The sequence below is a fragment of the Syzygium oleosum genome, unplaced genomic scaffold (assembly GCF_021117445.2).
Source record: "Syzygium oleosum isolate NSW1041296 unplaced genomic scaffold, Sole_v2.1 Sole_v2.08, whole genome shotgun sequence".
NCBI classification, from domain to species: Eukaryota; Viridiplantae; Streptophyta; class Magnoliopsida; order Myrtales; family Myrtaceae; genus Syzygium; species Syzygium oleosum.
Window position 1 is genome coordinate 3,645,543 of NW_026607492.1, and position 22,664 is coordinate 3,668,206.

Consider the following 22,664-nt stretch of genomic DNA (forward strand, 5'->3'; position numbering starts at 1 on the left):
CAAACGGTATTGACATGACGCTCACGTGACTTAAATCAAATAAAAATGATGTTATTTTGGTGGAAAAATCATCTAATGGGACCTTGATAGAGAGTAAATATATCACATAGGTACAACTTTGGGTTTTTCTATGTCATAAAAAAGTTTAGGGTAAATATCTCATAATGAGCATAATATGGGATTTTTGATATCACCAACAAAAGTTCATAGTAAATATGTCACAATAAGTATAGTTTGGGGCATTTTGCGACTTTTTCCCTCGTTTATAAAGGAGAACGAGCTTTGACTTTTTTACTGCTGCAGTGAACTAGAGAGTTACGAAAAAGAAGGAGCTTCGAATCTCTTACCATTTTCATGGAGATTTAAAGGGAACCAAAAAACTAGGGCGGAGTTGTGAGGCTTCGACACGAGCTACTGATAGGAAGAAGGAAGAGGTTTTTTTGGAAATTTCATTGCCCCTCACCCTTCGAGAATTAGAAAGATTTTTTTCAAGTTCATTTAAAATTTAGGTTCTTCTACTTCATTTTTATTCGTTTATTATTTTTCTCTCTCTCTCTTTTTCTATTTCTTTTCTTTTGTTACTTCTTTTTATTCCTTCCATCGTTCCTTAATAAAAAAAATTATTAAATTATAAAATATATTCATATACCAAAAATTTGTAATAAATATAAATACTATATATTTTATACAGAATAGACAGACATTCAAGCATATAAAAAAATAAGAATATATAAAAATGATTTTTTTTGTTATTTTGAATTTTTACTTTTTTTATATTCAAATTCAAAATATTATTTATATATACTTATTATTTTATTATAATTAACTTAAGAAGTTTATTATTCGAAAAAAATAACTTTTATACTATAGATATGTGAAATCCTATCCAACTTTATCTCACATTTTCTATAGGATATTTTTATTCGGGCTATATCCTCTTATATCCGATTTTTATCCTATCTTGGGCAAAAACTAAACACGAGATAGGATTTTTTTTATCATATTTTGACTTTTATCTTGAATAGCAAATGTAACCTAATAATTATGGAAAGTGGAATAACTTTAGGCTTCCATTATTACCCATGCATGAAGTGATTATAGATTGTGAAACGCATGGAGTTTGTGCGCCGCTTCCCATCCCTCCTCTGTTGGTTGTACAATCGACAAGCCGAGAACTAGCGTTTTCAAACCCAGACCGATCAAAGAACCGGTTAGGCCGGTCAACCGGTTGAACCATTTGTCATCTTTAAATCTAAGGGCCAATCAAACTGGTGATCGGTTCATCAGGTTTATTGTTGAATTAGGTCAGTGTTAGTTTTGATAGATTCTTGACCATTCCAATTCTCAAGTAAAAACTAAATCGTGGTTCGATTCCCAATGGAACCAGCCAATCCTATTCGGGTTTAAACACATTGCAATCGAGATGGATCTTAAGATCGATGTGACGCTAGTACAATACCCCCTACCTCTTTAGTGTTCGCCAAGAAGCTCGTCTTCTATTTAAATGTTCTAAGAGTGTACATACGCATATTTCGGTCTTTAAAGTTAATTTACAAAATCACACGACGAATTAACAATTTCAAATAAAAAAGGATCTTGTACGGGTAAATCGATGTTGTATTATATGTTCATCACTGACAAATAACCTTTCTTTCGTAAAAATGGCTTTATCGAGGCACTAGACCCGCCAACAAAGAGTTCAAGCCCACCGCATATTTCTATAATAATGCTTACTTTGGTTAATTTAGTGTCACTTTTTCGATATGTTAACAAGTAAACTTGTCGTCTTGTCATTTTTCATATTAGGGGCGACTGATTTCAATTCGAGGACCGATCCTTCGACCATATATTTCCGATTCCCTGTCCTATCATGGAACCGAAAATCCAAATTTTTATAATGAAATATAAAATCACGTCATTTTATTACTAAAACAAATTTTCGTCGAGTTGCTATTTTCGATCATATCCTATTAATTCAAATCTCGATGATTAGAAATCTATATATATTTTTTCTCAAAAGAGATTTTTTTTTTTTTAAACACGTTCAAAAACCCGGATCAATTTAAGAAAACCGCCCGAATGGGGACTGATTCTCGAGTTCGGGTCGAACCGATTCCTAATAGAAACGAAGAAGTTAAGATCCGCCCCAAATGGAGGACCCGACCCGACCCGACGCTCCGTGAACGGGTCCGCAAGGGTGGGTCCCGCCCGCACACGATCCCTTCACCTCAGTTTTGATTTTACCGGGAGAAAGAGCGAAACTTCCCTTCCTTCCTTCCTTCCTTCCGAAAGGTCTTCTCGTCTCGTATGGCGGATTGGACCAGATCCGGCGCGTTGATTCTTCGCCCCTGACTCCTCGCCTTCGCTCGTTTCTTCTTCTTCTTCTGCTGCTGCTGCTGCCGCTTCTTCGTCTTCTTCTTCATCTCTAGGGTTTCGGCGGAACAAGCGAGTCCCGATCGGTAATGCTTCTCTGATTATCTCATTTTGCAGCGCCCGAATCTAACCCTAGCTCTTTTGGGGGGCTTCGCTGCGTGTGTATTCTTTGATGATATCGCTGTCGCGATTTGTTGTCGCGTGTCGCCTGCGTTGTTTGCTAGGGTCCGATTCGAGTTAGCTTCGTACGCGTGATCGGCGCTAGCTTGAGTTGAATTTAGCTGGAAAATGTTGCAGAAATGTGAACTTATTGCTTCTTTTTTTTTATGGATAACCTGTGGAATTTGAGCGCGGTTGAGTCGTTTTGGACGACGGGGGGAGCGAGTGGATGCGAACAGCCGAGTTCGATTGATGTTGAGAAATGGGCATCTTCATGCTTTCGGTCTGAAGCAGAAAGTTGGTTCTTTGATACGCGCCGAATGAGCTTGAAACAAGAACTACTGTTCAATTTGAAGATGAGCTTTTGAGTTTGTATTATCTTGTATAGGGGGCGTGCGTGCGTGTTCTTTGGCTATGTGATGAGCTCATGTGTTTGCTAATGGGAAACGGTTAGCTGTGAGAGCAAACCGGCATTAGCTATTGTTCGGTGCTGGTGGAAGAAGTGTCGCAGCCATTTGAGCAGCTTGATTTTACTCCTTTTGGGTCTGATAAATAGATAGGTCCAACCGTGTTTTTAATAGGCTCGAAATTTGAGCAAAGTCTTAATGAGTTCAATACAAGTCTTAGTTTTTAAGAGATTAAAGAGGATGTCCTTCTCTGACTTTGAAGTTCTGTTACCAGGTGCCACATTAAAAGTCCTCGGGGATAATACTAAAGGTGATTTTTAGCCGGTATGGCTTCTAGGCGCAATGTTGGGTACAGTCGTCTTCCTGCTGATGAAGATGAGGATTACAACGAGAGAATGGGAATGAAATATGATCCTCGGTTTGACTATACTCCAAGAAACTTCGATAGAGTGCCATGGAAATCCATCGCCCTTGCACTTTTCTTGCTCCTTCTAGGGTCATTGCTTCTCTTTCTTTCCATCTTCATCTTAACGGGTCACATGGGTGGTGAGAAGTCCCAGGGATATGGCCTCTTAGTCCTTGGAATTCTCACTTTTCTTCCAGGTAAACTGAAACTCTTGGTGGTAATTTATGTCTGCTACTTGTTATGACTTATTTGAATGAGTCCATTGTGCAATGAGGTGATTTTTTGTTCATTTCTAAGAGCTAGTCTGGATAAATACTTATTTTACCTCCTCAAGCATGTGTGTGTGTGTGTGTGTGTGTGTGTGTGTGTGCGCGTGTGAGAGAGAGAGAGAGAGAGAGAGAGAGAGAGAAGGTTCAGGTTTATATATAATGTTTCTTGTGACGTGGAAATTTGGAAGTCCCATAAGTGCGGCACGACCTATGAGAGTTCTGAAAGTAATAGATGGAATGACATGATAAGAAGCAAAGATATAAATTGATATAGTTACCTAAAAATGGTTCATCGATTCTGCTTCTACTACTTAGATATTTCTTCTTTTTTAAACCTGAAAAAAAGTTTGACTTTGCATACTGGTTCTTTTACTCATCAAACTAAATTGCAGATAATTTTAGGGGTTGATGGTTGGGACTTTTCTTTGACAAAATAGCATACACTTTTGGGGTAATACATAGTCCACATATACTGCTATTTATGTCATGCCAACATCTACATAGTCCACATATGCTTTTGTCTGCGATCTGTTCATAAAGTAAGAGCTTCTTCATAAATGATTTTGATTTTGCGCTAGGGACTGTTTCTGATAACACTGCCAAAAGAGTTTACAGGTTTCTATGAGACTCGGATCGCATATTATTCATGGAGGGGTGTTGAAGGTTATCGCTTTGCTTCCATTCCTGATTACTGAGGCGTGTTCTCCCAATGTGCTTACACAGCTGTATGATATTGTTTTTGTTAACAGCTAAAATTTGGTTCTAGACAATTTTACTTGCACACTTAGACGGATCATTTGTAATATGAATGCTATGTTTGATTCTATTCGACATGCATGAGTATAGTTTGGCTAATTTCAGCCCTGCTAGGCTCCCAAGACACAGATTTACATTGGTTCAGAAGAATAAATTGGCTTATATCATTTCAGAGAAGTTTATTGGAAGAGGTAACAAAACAGCTGACAGAGTCAATATATATTTACAATTATGAAGAATGAACTACTCGACACAGCACAGGAAGCAGAGTTAAATTTATATTGGTCTTCCCATTACAATGCACAAATTTGAATGCTGAGGAACTAGACAGCACTTGTACATATATATGCTTTGAGTTACATAAATTCCTCCTTGACATTTAAAACTTTTTAAAAGATGTACAGTTCCATGTGGGAGAAAGCATGCTTCATGCATGTATCATATTCATTTGAATCACCATTGGCATTTTCCGGCTAAGCAGCTGTAACAGCTTAATCACCTAAGTTTCTTTTAACTAATGTACTGATTTGACGCATTGGACCATAGAGTAGAGCTTGTGCATGGAGTGGAACTTTCATTCTTAAAATCGTGTACTCCGGGTGTAACCATACCATTATGGATTGGCTTATGATGACAAAGCCTTGCGTGTGGCGGCGGCGGCAGACCTGCAGCATCTTCATGTAATGCGAAAGAGATTGTGATGGGTTCTCCTTTGTAGAGAGATCCAACTTTATTGGTGGACGCATTAAATGATGGAGGTTAGAAGACAAAGGCCTTGATCAGCATATGAATTCTCAAGTTGTGTGGCAATTCTGAATCCCTTCAAGTTCTGTGCTTGGTGTTAATAAACTTTGAAGCACCTTTTCACTGCAATGCATGCGTTCATGGAACAATTTGGCTGATACACGGGATGGTTGATTGTAGTAAATTTGTGTTGGCAAGACGAGGTTTGCTTGATTGTATGAAGTACTTCAGAATATGGATTATGTACTGAGACATTCTTTCCTCTAAGTAACCCCATACTTGAAGGTGAAGGCCGGCCCCTATATGTTTTGCTAAGTAGTCAAAGGCAGGGTTAGGTTTGTTCACAACTTCATGATAGTTGGATTGCATATTATCCATGGACGGGTACTGCAGGCCCTCTCCTTCGCTTTGTAGTTCCTGATTCATCCTTAAATATCTCTGCTCTCAATATATTTATACTTTATTTGCCTTTTTGCATTTGGTATTGCGGAATGTTTTTTTGCTGGAATGCATCGACTTTCCTTGTATATCCTTGTGGATAATTCATTATACCTGATGTTTGGGGATCAATTAGTTTGTCTCCTACAAGAGTATTTCTCATCTCATTTCGGCAATGATATTCCGCAACACAGCTTTTCACTGCATGGTTTTTAGGATAGATCTGCTGCCAACGGATAACAGATGCAATCCTACACACACATGGTTTAGTATGATCAGTTCCAAGAGTGCTATAAAACAACTAACTGAAGTAAGATTGTCTTTCGTCCAAAAAAAAAAGGTGAGATTGTATCCAGTATTAACTACTTAAGCACACGAGGCACTTTCAATCATGAATTCTTTCCAAGTAAATTCATGAATCATTCTTCTTATTATGATGCACAACCAGATGCAAAGCGATCACTAGCTCACTACGATAAAACGCAAAAGCAAAGCATGCTTCGTGTTAATGCTGGCCTATAGAGTTCAGCCAACTTGTCATGGAGAAAATTGAGATGTTAACGCCTCAGCAGCAGGCTTATAACCGTTCTACATTTCTTTCTCTGACGTAAAACTTGGAAACTACATCAGTTTAAATCTATAAGGAAACATGACTGACGTTGAGTACCTTTTCTAGTAGAAAAAGAAGATTATCGGTATGACTTTGAAATAGAGCTTGAACTATTCAGTTGACAAAGCAAATGGTTGGAAGGTCAAGGGAGCTCCAAAGCGATGATTCACCTTCGTTGCTTGAAGACGAGGAAGAAGAAGAAGAAGACGATGAAGGGAATGTATCAGTTGGAGTTTCTGGGTTTCCTCCTTCTGCCATCAGTTTCAGGAAGCCATCTCCCACTGGCTTCTCTTCCTCTTTCTTCTTGTCACATGCATTCTGGAGCTTTGCCAGTTCATCGGAATTTGCCCTCGCCATAACAGTTCTTGATCCTAGTTTCAGTTTTAAGCACTCAGAAATCCCATTGAAGGCGTAGAGAGAAGCCGAAAACTTTCTCTCGTACTTCATTCTTTTCATGGCAGCTGTCAGAATCGAAGGCTCTTCTCCATCATTTTCCTGTTCCATTGGCTCAGCGATCTCTTCAGCAATCTCGAAAGGAGAGTAATAGAAAGACGATCTGAAGTCGTCAAGAAACTGAAGATCCAATACCCTGAGATCGGTATCTTCTTCATCAGCATCTTCTACTCCGTCTCCACCAAGATTGCCATCATCACCGTTTGATTGTGTTACATCACTCATGCTGTAGCCGAAATGCTCTTCTTTCTCTTCTCTCCTCCCCGAGTCTTCTTTGAAATTCAAAGAGGACACGGTATTCGTTACGTAATGACTTGTAATCGCATCATTAATGATGTTGTGTTCTGTTGTGTAGTCCTCAGGATCGTTAAGATAATCAGAGAACTGTATATCGGAAAAATCGGCGACATCTGGTGTAAGATCTTCCCTTGGCTGCTTCTGCTCTTGGCAGATTAGTGCATCCGGGTTCAAAGCCAGAGAGGTTTTCCTGGCTTTGAGCCTTTGGAGGAGAAGGTTCGTGATCTTCGAGGGAAGAGCCGGAGACGAAGATGCCGATGGAGAGCAAGGCCAGAAGTTTGTCCGGGTATTGGCCCCACGGAGCAGGCAAGCCGCCTCGTCATAGGCTCGCGCCGCCTCCTCCGCCGTATCGAACGTGCCAAGCCACACCCTTATCTTCTGTATGGTGTCCTTGATCTCAGCCACCCACCGGCCCGACGGCCTTTGGCGGACCCCAATGAACCGCTTCCGGGCCCTCCTGGCGCCACCCAACGCGGCCGCGGCAGCGGCCTCCTTCACCATCTGGTCCCAAGTCATGGTTTCTTCACTGGGGTTCTCTGGCATGGCTTCAACAGACTTTCTTTTCCTTGCCATGTTTTTTGAGTCCACTAGTGAATATGGTGATCAAGCTTTGTGATTTCTTGAAGATGAGTGTGGTTTTACTCACTTTGCTCTCTCTCTGGTCTTGCGTCCTGACATTTATATGAACTTGGGTTATGACTTTGTCAAACGAGAGTATAGAAGTGAATGATTAGTCATTCTTGTCTCCACATCCTTGTTCTCTTTCAAATTTGGCTCCATTGTCGCCCAAGTGGAGCTCTTCCTTTGCTAAGCAGATATAAAATTGGCATAGACTAAATCTATACGCGTGTTTGTATCTACTAGATGGTGCAATTTGAGCGGATGCTTAACTCTGATCTAATCCTAGGGGCACCAAAACCATCTCTTCTTCATCTACCACACACATTTTGGACCCTGTTCTTGCATCACAAATGGACAATTTTCTTCCTTAATTGAACGGTGAAGGCGGATAAGTTCCAAAAGTTACCGCGTCGTGGGGTGAGAACATATTAGCTGAGCTCATCTACAAAAGCGACTTGTTCTATGATACGTGGGTAATCGAGGATTTAGTCAAGACTATTACGAGCGATCTGAACATCAGCATGTGCGGATCACGTACATTGTTTAGGTGATCCGCCACGAGTCTCGTTTGATTCAAATTTAGTGTTGTCTTCTCATGGCTAACTACGAGGATTGCATAGAATGTATCTACGTAAAGGAGTGATGGGGACCCGTTGCTTTGGATCTCATTCCTTTGTATGTTACTGGCTATGAAACTCGCACGTTGAAATGAACCAAAACCGGAGCACATACTGTAATTCTTACCTGGTGCAACTGTTGAACGCACAAGAGATGGATAATGATCTTTGAACTATAAACCCTTTTCTGGAGTAAATTATTGAATATTAATAGCTAAATTTGGAAAACACCCTTTTGAAGGTTGCTTGATCAACTCATGATATTTTCGACCAAAAAAAAATAATGATATTTCGCATGTGAAATTGTTTGGAGCAGAGTCTTTAGTACGAGCCACGCAAACCTCCATAGTAAGACAAATGTAAAAATATTTGAGTTTCTAAAATGGATCTCCATTTGACACAAGTGCACTAAAAGTGTATAAATCTCATTAGACCAAACATGAAAATTGCTCTTTTATTTGTTTCTCGGTTGATCATTCGACAAAATGTAATAATGAGACGTCTAAACCTTTCGACTCGACTAATCTTCATCGACATGTGAACATGGCCCAAACTCTGAAGGATACTACGAACGAGAGAAACTAGGATATCCAATCTAAGCTCTTAATCACTTAATTAACCCGTTGGTTCATCTATATACTTTTTAACCACGGTTAACCGGACCTTAACTAGAGCATGGGTAAACTTTAGTTGAGTTAACCAAGTGCTCAGCATATCAACGTGTAGCTAAATGAAAAGATTCCCAAGGAACGACCTTGGTTAAGTAGCCTTGTGGAGATGGATTTACTTCCTTTCTTCTTGTCGTTTCGAAATGAGACTTACAAGAACGGTCTTCCCAAAGCCCCCCCACCACAAAGGGGACACAAACTGCCATTTGTGCAGACAATATGCTTTCATCTCTCTCTCTCTCTCTCTCTCTGTCTCACTCTCTCTCATCATCATCTCATCTCATGAGGGATTTATCAACCAAACAATGCGATCATGCCCCCATTTCATTACTAATTTAATTTAATCTAAGATAGTGTGATGATATCGAGCCTAGACAGTGACATTCCTGAGTTGACCCCTATTCTTCATCCATTTGTGAAGACCAGGTCATTTCGTGCTATTTTAACAACTAACGAGCAGCTAATGGAAAACCCTAATGACCCGTTTGATGTCATCGTTACATACCACAAATTACAGCTATACCCGATATTAAGAATGTAAAACAAAATGGCGTTTATTATGGTCCACAAAATGTGTACTTATCATTACATATTAAGATGAACGACCACATGGTATCGTATGCATATATATCTTTTATTCCAATATTAGGGGACTGCAAAATTAAGAAAATTGGGGACTTAATACCAAGAAATATTGGAGGCAAAATTAGATGACTTTAAAGGGGGGAGGGGGGAGACTAGAGCAAATCTTGTGGGGACGGTACGGCGTACAGGAGAAAAGATAAGGGAAGTGGAGATGGTGACAAAGCACTCCTTTATTTCGTTTGTTGTTTTGTAAGTTTGCAACATTGTAGTTAACAAACAATTTAATAAAAAGGGTAATATATGGTGAGGATACATTGGAACCACATTATTTAGTCAGTTAGTGGAAGAACCGGCCCATTTGCACCCTCAGGCCGTTGGTGTGATGGGAGGGAATAATGTTGTAAAAGGAAGAAGACATACAACCCTAGCAAAGCCAACATCATCCTCTTGTTATAGCTCAATTTCGAGAAATCTATGTCGAATTACGAGCTCACGGTCTTTTGTTGGCATTAATCGTCTCATGGCTATCGAGAACGAATCGAATCGGATGGCTCTGTTTCTCAATCTTTTTTTACTTGCTTTTATAGAACTCAGGTCGAAAAGATTGAAAGAAAAAAGACCAGTTATTCACAACTGCCGATAAAGGATCCCTCGAAAAGTTAAGGATGAGTAATCAGTTTTTAGAAATCAAAAGGACTCGGTTATACATAAGCGAGGCAGGTAATCAAAAGTTCTTCTTTCCTTAGTCATAAGAATAAGAGTGATTATTCGCACCAACCCGGAAAAAAAATACATACACAATAACATATTCAAGTATGATCATGAGATGGTTTGATCATATATGGCTGCCATTCTGATAGCTATTTCTTGTTAAACCATTTGGAGTTCATTTGGTAAAGTAGTAGCTTCTGCTGTAGAAGCTTTTTTTTTTTTTTCCCAACAGTGATTGCAATACTTATAATAAAACACAGTCATAAAGGTGAACTTGTATTGAGTTGAGGCTGTGATTTTAGAGAGAGAGAGAGAGTTGCATATTTTTAAAGTAATTCATCCTTCAGAATCAATCCTTTGGAAATCAGAACAAAGAATCACCCAGTTCAGTCTTTACAAACCCTTTGATACATGTGCTCATCTCTATACTTATGCTGGCCAAGGATACATATCTAGCAACAGAACCCATACAATACCGATGCACCTTCCATAACCCCCAATGCCAAAGGTCAAACCGATAAATGCTGATGGACGCGCTTGATACTTCAAGTTCAAGAACAGCCCCAAAACAATGGATAATTTCTGAATCGAACTTTATGCTAGTATTGGATAGACAGGTTTTTCTCACGTCACCAACCCAAATCACTCAAAACAAACTCGGGAACTCTGGTAATATACAAGAAGAAATTCCTCGTCAAGCTAGGTTCTCAACTTCTGCAGCCTGAAGAAGGGGAGTGCTGCGCGAATCGGTGCTTAGTGAATATTGTGTTGGCCTCATAGCTGGATCTTCATATGCAGTGGCCAATTTATTGTAGAATTCACCGATCGTGGGATCATTCTGGTCCTCGCTATCCTTCTTTATCAAGCACTGCAAGGACACAGCATTCAGGCTCCTCCTCATAGATCATTAAATGTAAACTATAATCATTCAAAATCCGGTCAATGGTTTCAGTCAGTTTAACTGGAAAGATGACAATAAAAAGAAAAAGACGAAACAGAGGCTGCATCTCAAGTTTGATGAAGGTGACATAGGACACTGAAGCTCCAGCAATAACTCATGATAGCAATTGGCTTAAAGGTCGCAATATACTAAGACTCCACCAACCATTTCTGAGGTAATAATATAATCCCACCAAGATGATCAGCAAATAATTTCTTCACTATGAACCCAATTATCATCTTCCTGAGTAAAGGGCTATTCTCTCTAGATATATTTTGCTAATATCCTCTAAGGGAATCGTTAATAATCAAGTATTTTATAATCCAACAATGACTAGTATTATAGTATACTCATATCATTGAGCTTTTTGGACCCTTGGACAATATCCAGGGAGAACCTCATCAGTAAAAACACCTTATTGCAGATCAATTTGTGGTGTAAAACCTTCCTTCAGCTGCTGGATTGCTAAAGATCTTTCTTAGCCTCACACTATTAATCAGCAAAAAGTTCCTAGAGTCGATCTCAAATTCAAACGTATGTGTTCCATAACAGCTGTAAATAATTTGTACATATATATTATATATATATATATATATATATATATATATATAAAACATATATATACAGTGTCAATCCATTTCCTAACAACCTAAACTTCTATAACAGACGGTTTTGTAACAAGGCATTGAAGCATGGGTCAAAGGTCTGAATTACATGCCCTTGTATAATTATTATTCTGTCGCATTTATCTCCCAAATTCACATATAAGCCCACTTCACAAGTGACGGAGACCATTAAGGAATATGCCTTACAAACATTACTAGGTATATTTAGTAACAGTTTAAACTTTTGGGACAAACAGTTTAGTAACAGTAACTAATCATTGACTCTGGAGAAGAGATGGGTTAGAGCATCTAATGCAGCAAAAACTGAAGAGAATCCACCAAGGGTCAGGTCAACGGTATACATGAAAAAGTAATATAGTACCCTGCCAAGTGAAATTTTTCTGGTTAAGAAGCATAGTAAGTAACATGCGGGAGATCACGAATATTTAGCAAATTCATGTAGAAGCATCCAACATATCTATTTGGGTAAGCAGTAAACGCAGCAAGAGAGCATATTAGTTTGACAATGTTGTACCAGCAGATTGCAAGAGCAGTGCTGCCATAACACTACTTGACATGCTTTTGAACAATGCAGTAAGCTAGTGGTCGTCTGGCATTCTACTGATATATGTTCAATACTACAAGAGCATGATTCGTGAAGAAAAAGATATGAATCCATACTAAAACAGAACATGGCTGCCATGAAAATCTAATTTAGGAGAACATCAGTAAGCAGACTTCATGCTCTAAGTGGCAAGTCAAGAATCAGCTCTAACTTCAAAACGTAACAAATAAAGTTAGAAGACAGCACAGACAAATCCATGCAGTTTTTATTTCGTACCTCAGCTGGATAAGCTTTAAATAGAGGCAGGAACCGTTTCTGGCAATACCGATTGAACAGAAGGGTGAGAACTGGGAGAGGAACCATTAAACCTGATGCTAGGGGAAGATTTTTAAGTCCAAAGATACCAATAGCAATAATATGCATCAAGACCAAGGAAAAAATTGTTGAACTGTGTACTATGGGCCAAAACTTTCCGCTGGTCTCATACTTACAGATATAAACATTCAGTAGCTGCAAACGGAGAGAGGAACAAATAGTCAGTCTCAACAAAAGTCAGGTACAGCCATTCCCCTGGTAAGGATCATGGTTTTCCTTTAGAGAGGACATCAAATTTTCAGCACACAACCACACACACCCTCGTACACATGCACATAATAAGCATATAGTAATACAAAGACTGTGTGTGCTCAGCAACAACATTATATGCTGATTAGCATCCTATGAATCAGAAAATACAACAATCTCTAATAATACTTATCTTCAGAGGGTTTAAACAGAGAATTGTCATTTATCAATGAAGTGCTCATTTCAGAGCTGGACGAAAAATGAAGACAAGGCACTTCACATCAACATTATTTTTCATCCGTCTCCTTTGGTGGATATTACAAGGGCGGTCCAAATTTAAGTTTTAGGAATATAAATAGTAAAGTTTATGTAAGACATAAGACCCAATTATAGGCCTACGTAGAACAGTGGCCATCTTGTTCCTTTTTTTTTAATTTTCTTTTTTACATTTGTTTATGAATTATTAACCCAGTAAGATACAGCTCAGTTATCGCCAATGTATGAATAACAACCTGAACTCAGAAAAGAAACAAATCCCAGCACAAGGAAAATCTTGATATTCATCAAGACAGTTGTATAATAGAGTATTCAATAAAAGGAACACAAAATTTGAACTGCATTGAAATATTGTTATGCCTTTAAACCGCCGAATACATATTGAATTTCCAATGTTTTTCCTGAGCAAAATAAAGCACACGGTCCCCTTCTTTTTAACTAACACACAGAAAAATTAAACCAGAGAAATAAGATTATAGGGCATCCTAACCTGGTTGCGGTAGACAATGTATCCCATGCAATAATAAATCAGGAGGAATGGCAGAATCAGTGGAGCAAGGAAGAAGTATGTTATACCAAGAACCCCAAAGAAGATAATTTTGGGTATCTCACTGTGGTAAGGAATCTGTGGAACCTCAAATTCCTCGGCATCTTTTCTAGCAAAGACCTTTGCCAAAACATGAAAGATGAGTGGAAGCAGCCTGAAAAGCTCTGACGATACACTGGTCCATCCAGATGTTACAACATATGCAATGAAGAATGATGCCTACATGAATAATGAACAAGCTGCATTATATTCTCAAAATTACCCAAATACATATAAACTCTATGCATTAAATTTGGTAATTTGACCATTCAATCATCATATGACAAAGCAAGTCTTCTCATTCAAACGGTCATCCAACAACAGTGGCAGAATACTTTCCACTTCCCCTGGAAGATTCAAGCCACAATTTTGATGAAGTACACCGTTGTCCACAAATAACGGCATTGTAGAATCTACACATGCTTCATCCACTCTCTCGGCAGTGTTTCAAGCTGTTGATAGTTCTTATCTTCCATTTGCTTGGTCCCATTTGTAGAACATTTACGTGTTAAAACACACTTTTATCTTTAATCTTTTAGATAAGTTGACAATTGACTGGCAACTTTTACATGGGATTCGCGCAAGTGGTCCCCTGTTTCCATGTCCATTTTTGCTGCTCCATTTATAATCAATAATCAGACTTCACTTTTATGCCAAATCCTTGCCTATGCATGAGACGTGTGTAAGATTTGTCTTAGCTCCACTTTTCCCTACTTTTTCAAAGTGAGGGGTTAGAACAATTACAGTAGAACCCAACCTCTCTAATGGATCTGACATGAGAAAGATAACCTATCATGTGATCAACGTTGTTTGTTTTAGGTCCATACCGCTGATGTCACCATATGTCACCTTCATAATGGACGCATAAGGATAAAATGCTGCGTGCCCTTCAAGAATTGAACACAGTATAATGGCTCTCTTTTTGAAGGTTAAGAGCTACATTTGGATACAGTAGTGACCTCACAGGAGAAGAGAGTGCAATGTTAACTCTTTGGAAAGCTTTAGGACCGCTCACTATACTCCCAACGATTTGTTGATTTTATAAGAGATGGCTAGGAAAAAAGAGTAACTATGTACTATGGATAATCCAATTAGAATCAGTAAAAAGAGACTCTTTGAAGAAACAATAAGGATTCACGATAGGAATATTTTAATACCTGAGCAGGAACAGCCTCAGCAAGCACCGTAGGAATATTCTTGAGATCAAGGAAAACATTAACTCGGTAGAGAGCCGAGCCTGATAGTACATTTGCAAAGAAAATATTCCAGATTGTAAACCACAACACCTTGATGCATGCACTTTTTTGTATTTGGCTAAAGGCTATATATCCTTGCATTGAAGAAAGTACCACCATAACAGGGGGTATAAGAGAGAGGAACAGCTGAAGAATCAGACTGGGAAGATATCCTGTTATCACTTCGCTAATGAATGTTCTGCAGCCCCGGAATAAATACCATTCAGCTAGTGCCATGTACAAAATTGAATAATTGAACAAGAAGAACGTAAAATTCTTTAACTCAACCAACAGAGCACGACTCTCTTGGGTTTGCCTTTTCTAAAAGGCTAAATGGAAAGCCAATGATCTTTTGAACAACATGCATGGCAAAGATAAGCAAAGCTGTTCTCCGATGTTCTACTCAATCAACAAAAAACAGTGCTATGACCAAGATACTTGGATAGTGGATTAGGTGGTTTCCTTTATCCCGAAAACAGATCTTGACTTTGAAATATGCTCAATGTGACCATGGACATGAAACAATGTGAGTTACATGATTACATAGTCTATCATCTAGCTTTGAGTTGAGACAAAATGCCTTCTTGGACCTTTAATTGGAGTCTGGTCAACCATTCTTGCATATGGAGGAAAAGGGTCCAGATAGAGTATCTCAAAACTTACCAAGTTACTACTCTTGAGTAATAATCTTTTTGATGATGATTCATGTAATGTGTGTTCACATCAGATACTAAATTGGCATCAAAGAACCTGTATTTCCACTTACATTTTTAACAATCCTTCAAGGAAAGGGAACCAGGTCTCCAACTGATCCAGATTAGTAAGACCCTGCACTATTACAACTGGAATGAGAAATAAAATAGTTATGGCAATACATGCAGCCACCACAGCCAGGTTGCTGATCCATCTTCTTAAGAATGATGCAGAAAAGAAAGCCCAGTGAATATCCTGAGGTTCAGGAGCTTGCTCAGTGACCCACTTGGTAGGGTTAATCCTCTGTTGGATGTGCAGAGCTGTGGCAGCACCAAAGCGTGTCTTGAATGAGACAAAGGCAGCTGGAACTTCCTAACAAATTCACAGCCATAGTGCAATCAAGTATCAAGCTTAATAATCAAGCATTATGATAGAAAGTCCAACTCCAATCATGTGTATGCGTTACTTCTTTAAAAGCTCTCTCTCTCTCTCTCATCACGAGGTTGGCAACATCATGATGATGATGAGGAGGAGGAGGAGGAGGCAGTCCACTTAATGTGGATAAATTCAGGCACTAGAAATATCCCCGCTAACATCAAGGATCAGGTGTGAGTGAAACCTAGATATGTTTGCACGTGATAGCGCAAGGGCATCAAATCCATGTTGTGTGCTTAAAACACACAGAGATCTGCTCTCTAAACCACTATGCCAACAACAAAAGTCAACCATTGGGTAGGATCTCTATTGCATGCAAACAGTCATTAGCATGCACTTCCTGCCTTACAAGCAAGCTGAGGCATTGGTTTACTAAGCAAAATACAGAAGCACATATGTTTATATGGCAGATGGTGTTCCGTCTGACCAAGTCAGAAAGGGGAACCAACCCAAAAAAAGAAAACCCCCAGGATATGAGTGTTCATGTGTGCATGCTTTGCTTGTTGTGCATTTGAACATAACACGTGCATGAGATGCACATGTTAGCACATATCTGAAGGAGTTTCATATTTGATGATCTATACAAATAATTTCTAGTATCGAGCTTTTCTTTCTTTAAAGATAACACCGAAAATAAAACCTTACTTAAGTAGCGGTTTCTTAGCAGATGCCAAATAACACCTACCTGTCCTGCTAACAAAGACTGCTCTATCCTCACCCGCTCCTCTAGATCTTCCAACTTCTTCTCATCATGGTCTGCAAGATCAACTTGTCGTCCAAAAAGTCCTAATGGACCATCACGTTTGAACCTTCTTGGAGTATCCTTATTCGATTTTACGCGAGTCAGTTTCTCGTACAGCTTATCTGCATTACTCTGAAAAAGGAATATGATGTATGTGAATATCTGATAGGGTTTGGAGGCAGCTAAGCAAACAGGCAGGGATTCATCATGTTCAACACCAGAAAAGAAGGATTTCTCAACTTGCAAGGACTCTTCAAATGAGTTAACATCAAATACCAGATGTACTTTACATAAAATCAATATGAAATAAGATAACATATGCATATTAAAAATCACTCATGGACCATATAAGAAAGGGGCTAAAATGCTGACTGATTCCATTGTTTCAGCAAGATCCTCTCCACCCTCGCAACAGAGAGAGAGAGAGAGTAAAAAACAGTTCTCTCCTAATTTAGGTGACTTTATTATTCTTGTTTCAGTCATCTCTTCTCTACTTTTGTCTCTACAGACCTCGCCCTTTGCTGTACAATTTTTTTTTCTTCTTTGTGAGATCTATATGTATCACTCACGACGGAAAAATCAACTAATCAGTATAAGCAAGTTTCCAATAATTGGCTGCAGGCACTAGCTTTACTCAAGCACGGTCAAAAACCAAGCAAACAGGAAACATATATTATTTTGTATTTCCCACAAACTTGTCTGTGGTTATTTCCTTTCAAAACTAATATTTATGCAATTTATGGTCCCTTAAAACTCCTTTGGCAAAATCAAGAAACAATTGCAAACAGTTCAAACAAGTAGGCCTTGGAAAGGTAATGTGTTTTGCTTCACAAGTTATACCTATTAAGATACATTAAAAGACTAAACCACGATATGCATTAGTTCTTTTCTTTAGCATCTCCCACTGCATGAAATGCCAATACACAGTCCCCTAATGAGAAGCGTGATCCATTGCATGCTTGTCTTCCCCGCCCCCCCCCCCCCCCCAACCCAATCCACGTTTGTACATGGACATTTAAGTTGAGTTTTGTGAATTATGAAAGACAATGTAACTTTTAAAAAACTAGCAGGATGTTATTGTTCTGCCAGGATGGTTCGTTACACACCGAAAACCATGCGATTCTGCCAGAAACCCATGGCATACATTTCTAGGATTTATCTCATCTAAGCATTACATTGACCAGCAACAGTATCCATAGTGCATGTGATGAACGTAACCCAACAATTCTTCGTAATAAGAATGCTTACTATGAGACTTCGAAGTTTGCTGGTTCGACGAACAACTGAATGGGAAAGATAGGTAGAAGGATAGTACTCTGTGAAAAAGCTCTCTACATCTTCACTAACGGTGTGTCCCAATGAAGTGGAGATACCACGGACAAGTACAGTAAAGTCATGAGGCAAAGGTTTGCATGAATAGAAGCACTTAATTATCTTGTCAGATATATAGCTTAACTCCTGCAAAACATCAAACAATCTAGTTAATCATCAAAAGTTAATGTTGATTTTAACTGAAAAGCTTCGACAAACTAACTCAGAGAGAGAGAGACTACTCACATAATATAAAAGGTAGCACACCACTCCGGAAAAAATATATGCAGCAGAAAAGTGGATCCACAACCTTGAGAAAAATATGTCATAATCAGGGTTCAATAATAGTCTTCCAGTTTGCTCATTAAATCTGGAAAAAGATTTACCGACCCTAGAATCCAGCAGTTACTTCACTCTCCACTTTCCAGATTGTTATAAAGCAAAACAAAGAAATGGACTGAAAAATTAATGAAAAAAATTCAGAGTATGCTGTGCTCAAAATATCACAGAAATAAGTGGCCAATAAGGAACTAAGATGTTCTAAATAGATAACACGACATAGAACCCGCCATCTATTACCAATACTTACAAATAGGAAAAGTATTCCTCCGAATATTAAATCCTGGTCTTGCAAATAATAACTCCAATATGGACACATGCATAGCTGTAGTTTCATGCCATTTATTTAACCATTAATGTCATTGCACAAGTTCAGCAGGTAAGATCCAAGGCTAATTACTTCCGCTAGACCACAAAAATTACCAGTTTGAACCGTCATTGACATTCGAAATGCTGAAAGAGTCGAGAGACTTGTTTTGCAGTTCAGAATCATCACTCAGCTGAGTACCCAGATAATTAATAGGAAGGAGAATGCCGATCCCAACAATTGTAGCGAAGCTAAATACTCTCAAACTGCACAAGACAATCCAGTTCAGTCAACCAAAGAAAATCTGTGAAGGTGAATGCTAGAAGGGAGATGATGCAGCAAGGGTGTATTTGAAGATAAATGTATAGAGGCTACTTGCATAAAAGCAAAATAAAGGTAGAAGATCTTTAGTATACAGATAACCAATGCGAATGTTGCATCCAGTCACATTAAAGGTCCAAAATATTCAACATTTCAATTAGAGATGATCATTGCTCATTCAGTATAATGTTTAAGCCATTACTTATGTCCCCAAGTGCATCTCAAAGAAGAAATTTAGCAAGTAAAATATTCCTGAACCTCATGCTTTGAACAGGGGACATTCCATGTTCCCTTTTACTGTAGTGTACTACAGCAATACATACTTCAGCTGGCTAATGACACATGCTATTCATGCAAACGATCTTTTATAGGTAAAGCGGTATCTACCAGAGTGCCACTAGGGAGGCAAGACCACGAATAAAAAGAACTCAAGCACCAAAAAGAACTCAGTTCCAAAAAAAAAAAAGGCTAAAATGTCAGTCAATGTATATACATATACAAAATTTTCCAATATACCACAATGTAACATGTTGAGGCTCAAAAAATTCAAAAAAATCCTCTCCTTGGAAGGCTTTCTTGTCACACTCCTCATTGAGCGGAATAACAAGAGAGCCCAGGACTGATATCTGTAATGACAAGCTCCTCTTCCTCAATAAATCATCTCCTTACCCACAAAACACTCCTAAATTTGCTGAAGACTGAATACATCAAATCATGTTCAACTTGTCTTGACAAAATGCCTAAAAATATCACCAAAGACACTGACATTTTCTTCATATTCCACATTTTACAAAGTGTTTCTTCAGCTAAACTTCTCCACCTCGATCCTCCAGGTTTCTACAACCTGAAATATGGGGGCATAATCGATGCGCGAAAAGGAGACTGGAGCTGCTGTTCCATATCCGAGGATCTTATTCAATACGAAGAATGGAAAGAGGTCCTAAAATGGAATCACTTCATCAAAATCACAGTCCCTTTCGAAATCGCAATTGAATATGTATGATTTTGTAATTTACAAGACTTGTGCCTCTAATGCATCAGTGAAAGAATGAGGATGCTGCCTAGTAATGTGTGTTGCAGATGAGAGAGAGAGAGAGAGAGCCATTTGTTGACTCGAGATATCATCTTTTGGTCCATTTACTTAAGCTACAGTAGTATAAGCTGCATAAAGTGGCATAAAGGTGACAAATGAAAAGCTTTTAAAAGAATGGAGTCATGCTTCATAGACAAAGCCATGGAGGTGGGAGGACAACGTGCTTGTGGCAGTAGTTGTGTTGTAGGAAGAACACTTATGGCAGAGGCCTGAAGACATATTTGTTCAAGTGGAAGCAATGCCAAGAGTTCTAGCATTGATCACGGGATGCTATCAGTTTAGGGAGTTTGACAAGTGTGCAGCTGGAAAAGCTGGGGCCCTGAAGGAGGTAAAATTAAAGGTACGTTGGACTCTATTGAAAGGGGTCAGACACGTCCCTAATCCACAATAGCAAGACCATGCATATTTATCGTGGTGCAGTAAAAGCAGACAGATACACAAGTGCTACAAGTTGCAGCTCATCACTGATCATATCCTACTAAAATACACATAACCAACATGTCAGGAGGTCGAAATATTTCTTGACCAATAAAATTTGAATTTTCAAAAACAATCCATACCGGTTATTTAAATAATGATTCAGAAGAGAATGTAGAATATTCAATTACCTGAAAATAAAGACACGCGTAAAAACTACAGCATCCAGGCCCAAGAGTGATAATAGTTCTTCTTCGGTGGGCTGCCATGCTTGTCTCACCCACCCAGGAGAAGGAAGTAGCCTCTCGAGATTGAACTGCCTCCTCTGCTCAATCTTATGCTCAGCAACCAAGCGAGGTGCATAGACAGTGATGTTACTAGGCTGCTTCCTCAAGATGGAATATAAAGTGAAAAACAGAAGACAGAGCCCAAGATTGATCCCGACAGAAGTTAAAAGAGCAGAGAGTATCATCCCTTCGAGAAGATCAACGAATCAGCCGATCAAAACTCAACACCCACAGGCAACTGCTTTTATGCAAGATTCTGCACGAAACACGGAGTTAAATTAGACTTAACTCTACCGCAATCTCAAAGCAACCTGCAGCAGAATTCATGCAAACCCTGTTAACCGAATACCCTCTCGACGTTAATGCTTTATTAAGAACCAGAGGAATCAGCACGGAAGAATCTTCACCGCGAACAAAACATACCCCGTTCATCAATGAGGATAAACGCCGCACTTACGCCGTACCACATGCACCCAGTAACCACAAGAAGTGGTCAGCTGAACATCACGAGGATATCACAAGATCGACCTGCTTTTCTCGTAATTTCTACCCGCCGGAGCATCTCGATCCGGTCAAAGCGAGCCGAGGCAAATTACAAATAAAGTAACCACTGCCCGACAGCCTACTCAAGTTTGGTTCACGTTCAGGGCGATTCTGCCTGCTCTCACTCGGAGAAATCGAGCCCAAACACTGCCCGGCCAATCACGCCACTAAGAAAACGATACGAACCAGAGCAACGGCGGCAGAGTCATCATGTCTCAGAAATTCTAAGTATCGCTACAGCAATCAGAAGCAAATCAAAGTAAACCTCAACCACTTTCCTTCGCTCTTCCAATCCGAGAACATCTGCTCCCCGTATAAACTAAACCTTAACCGGTGCACAACAACACCAAAACATGGAAACAAAAAAAAAGAAAACAAACAAAGCGCGAACGAAGATGTCAGCTCGGAGATGCGGAAGCGACGCATATAAAATCGGAGCGTACCTTACCTGGCTATGCCAGTAAGACCAGAGAGAGAGTGACGGTGAGAGAAGCGAGCGAAGCTTGGCGTCGCACGAGCACGAGCACGAGCACGAGCACGAGCATGAGCAGCAACTGCGAGTCTCTCTCTCTCGCTGCGACCGCGAGCTTTTCAGGAAAAGGGAAAGAGCTGAAACTGAGAAGCTTCCAACACCACCACCGCCGTGCTTTTGCTCTTCGTACCCTTCAATCTCAACCTTTCTCTTTCGTCGAGACGCTAGCGACTCCCCCCAGTTGTACCGTTAACGCTTTTCCCCACGTGCATATCAATACCCCCCTCCCGTGTCCCCAATTCTATCAACCTTTCTTTTTCCATAATTTGATTCTTGAATTATCTATATATATATAGCCGGGAGCTTGTTGTGAAGGGATAATGACACAAACAGTCCCTGAACTTTGATCCAATGTGCAATTTGATCCATGAACTTTTAATTTGTTCAATGTAGTCCATGAACTTTAGCCTAATGTTCAATTTGGTCCCTGAACTTTTAATCTGTTCAATGTGGTCCATGGACTTTTAATACATGTTCAATTTAATCCCTAAACTATATGAAAATGTTCAATGTAGTCCCCGAACTTGAATTAATAGAAGGACTACATTGGACATTTTCAAATAATTCAGAAACTAAATTGAATATGTATTAAAAGTTCAAAGACCACATTGAACAAATTAAAAGTTCATGGACCAAATTGAACATTAGGCTAAAGTTCGGGAACTACATTGAACAAATTAAAAGTTCAGGGACTAAATTGCGCATTGGGTCAAAGTTCATGGACTGTTTCTGTCATTTTTCATGTTGTAAATCATTAGT

At 39.2% G+C, this 22,664-nt stretch overlaps 3 protein-coding genes across 5 annotated transcripts; 1 reads left to right on the forward strand and 2 right to left on the reverse strand.

Annotated features, from left to right (window-relative positions):
* Positions 1-2,241: 2,241 nt before the first annotated feature.
* Positions 2,242-4,469, forward strand: LOC115687936 (uncharacterized). The gene is made up of 3 exons (XM_030613649.2): positions 2,242-2,459; positions 3,214-3,542; positions 4,230-4,469. Exons 2-3 carry the CDS (start codon positions 3,266-3,268, stop codon positions 4,307-4,309), a joined length of 357 nt encoding a protein of 118 aa, XP_030469509.1. The 5' UTR covers positions 2,242-2,459; positions 3,214-3,265; the 3' UTR covers positions 4,310-4,469.
* A 1,581-nt stretch (positions 4,470-6,050) lies between these two features.
* On the reverse strand, positions 6,051-7,581 carry LOC115687912 (ethylene-responsive transcription factor ERN2-like). The gene has a single exon (XM_030613624.2). It carries the CDS (start codon positions 7,483-7,485, stop codon positions 6,277-6,279), a length of 1,209 nt encoding a protein of 402 aa, XP_030469484.2. The 5' UTR covers positions 7,486-7,581; the 3' UTR covers positions 6,051-6,276.
* A 2,856-nt stretch (positions 7,582-10,437) lies between these two features.
* Positions 10,438-22,068, reverse strand: LOC115687877 (CSC1-like protein HYP1). 3 transcript variants are annotated; one of them, XM_030613594.2, is made up of 11 exons: positions 21,822-22,067; positions 20,735-21,086; positions 18,829-18,978; positions 18,313-18,376; positions 18,004-18,213; positions 16,699-16,887; positions 15,652-15,950; positions 14,808-15,084; positions 13,555-13,830; positions 12,501-12,734; positions 10,438-10,982 (listed from the first exon to the last, which is right to left on the reverse strand). In XM_030613594.2, exons 2-11 carry the CDS (start codon positions 21,013-21,015, stop codon positions 10,809-10,811), a joined length of 2,154 nt encoding a protein of 717 aa, XP_030469454.2. In that variant the 5' UTR covers positions 21,016-21,086; positions 21,822-22,067; the 3' UTR covers positions 10,438-10,808. The 3 variants fall into 3 exon arrangements, with proteins under 3 accessions (XP_030469454.2, XP_030469461.2, XP_056169802.1); XM_030613601.2 differs by having other exon boundaries at positions 21,817-22,067; XM_056313827.1 differs by lacking the exon at positions 18,829-18,978 and having other exon boundaries at positions 21,817-22,068.
* Positions 22,069-22,664: the final 596 nt, after the last annotated feature.

Coding starts and splice junctions, on each gene's coding strand:
- LOC115687936 (XM_030613649.2), top strand. CDS start 3,266: ATGGCTTCTAGGCGCAATGTTGGGTACAGTCGTCTTCCTGCTGATGAA. Junction 3,543..4,229: donor AATTCTCACTTTTCTTCCAG/GTAAACTGAAAC, acceptor AAGAGTTTACAG/GTTTCTATGAGACTCGGATC.
- LOC115687912 (XM_030613624.2), bottom strand. CDS start 7,485: ATGGCAAGGAAAAGAAAGTCTGTTGAAGCCATGCCAGAGAACCCCAGT.
- LOC115687877 (XM_030613594.2), bottom strand. CDS start 21,015: ATGATACTCTCTGCTCTTTTAACTTCTGTCGGGATCAATCTTGGGCTC. Junction 18,214..18,312: donor TGTGCTACCTTTTATATTAT/GTGAGTAGTCTC, acceptor GATGTTTTGCAG/GAGTTAAGCTATATATCTGA. Junction 15,085..15,651: donor CTTGAAGGATTGTTAAAAAT/GTAAGTGGAAAT, acceptor CCGGGGCTGCAG/AACATTCATTAGCGAAGTGA.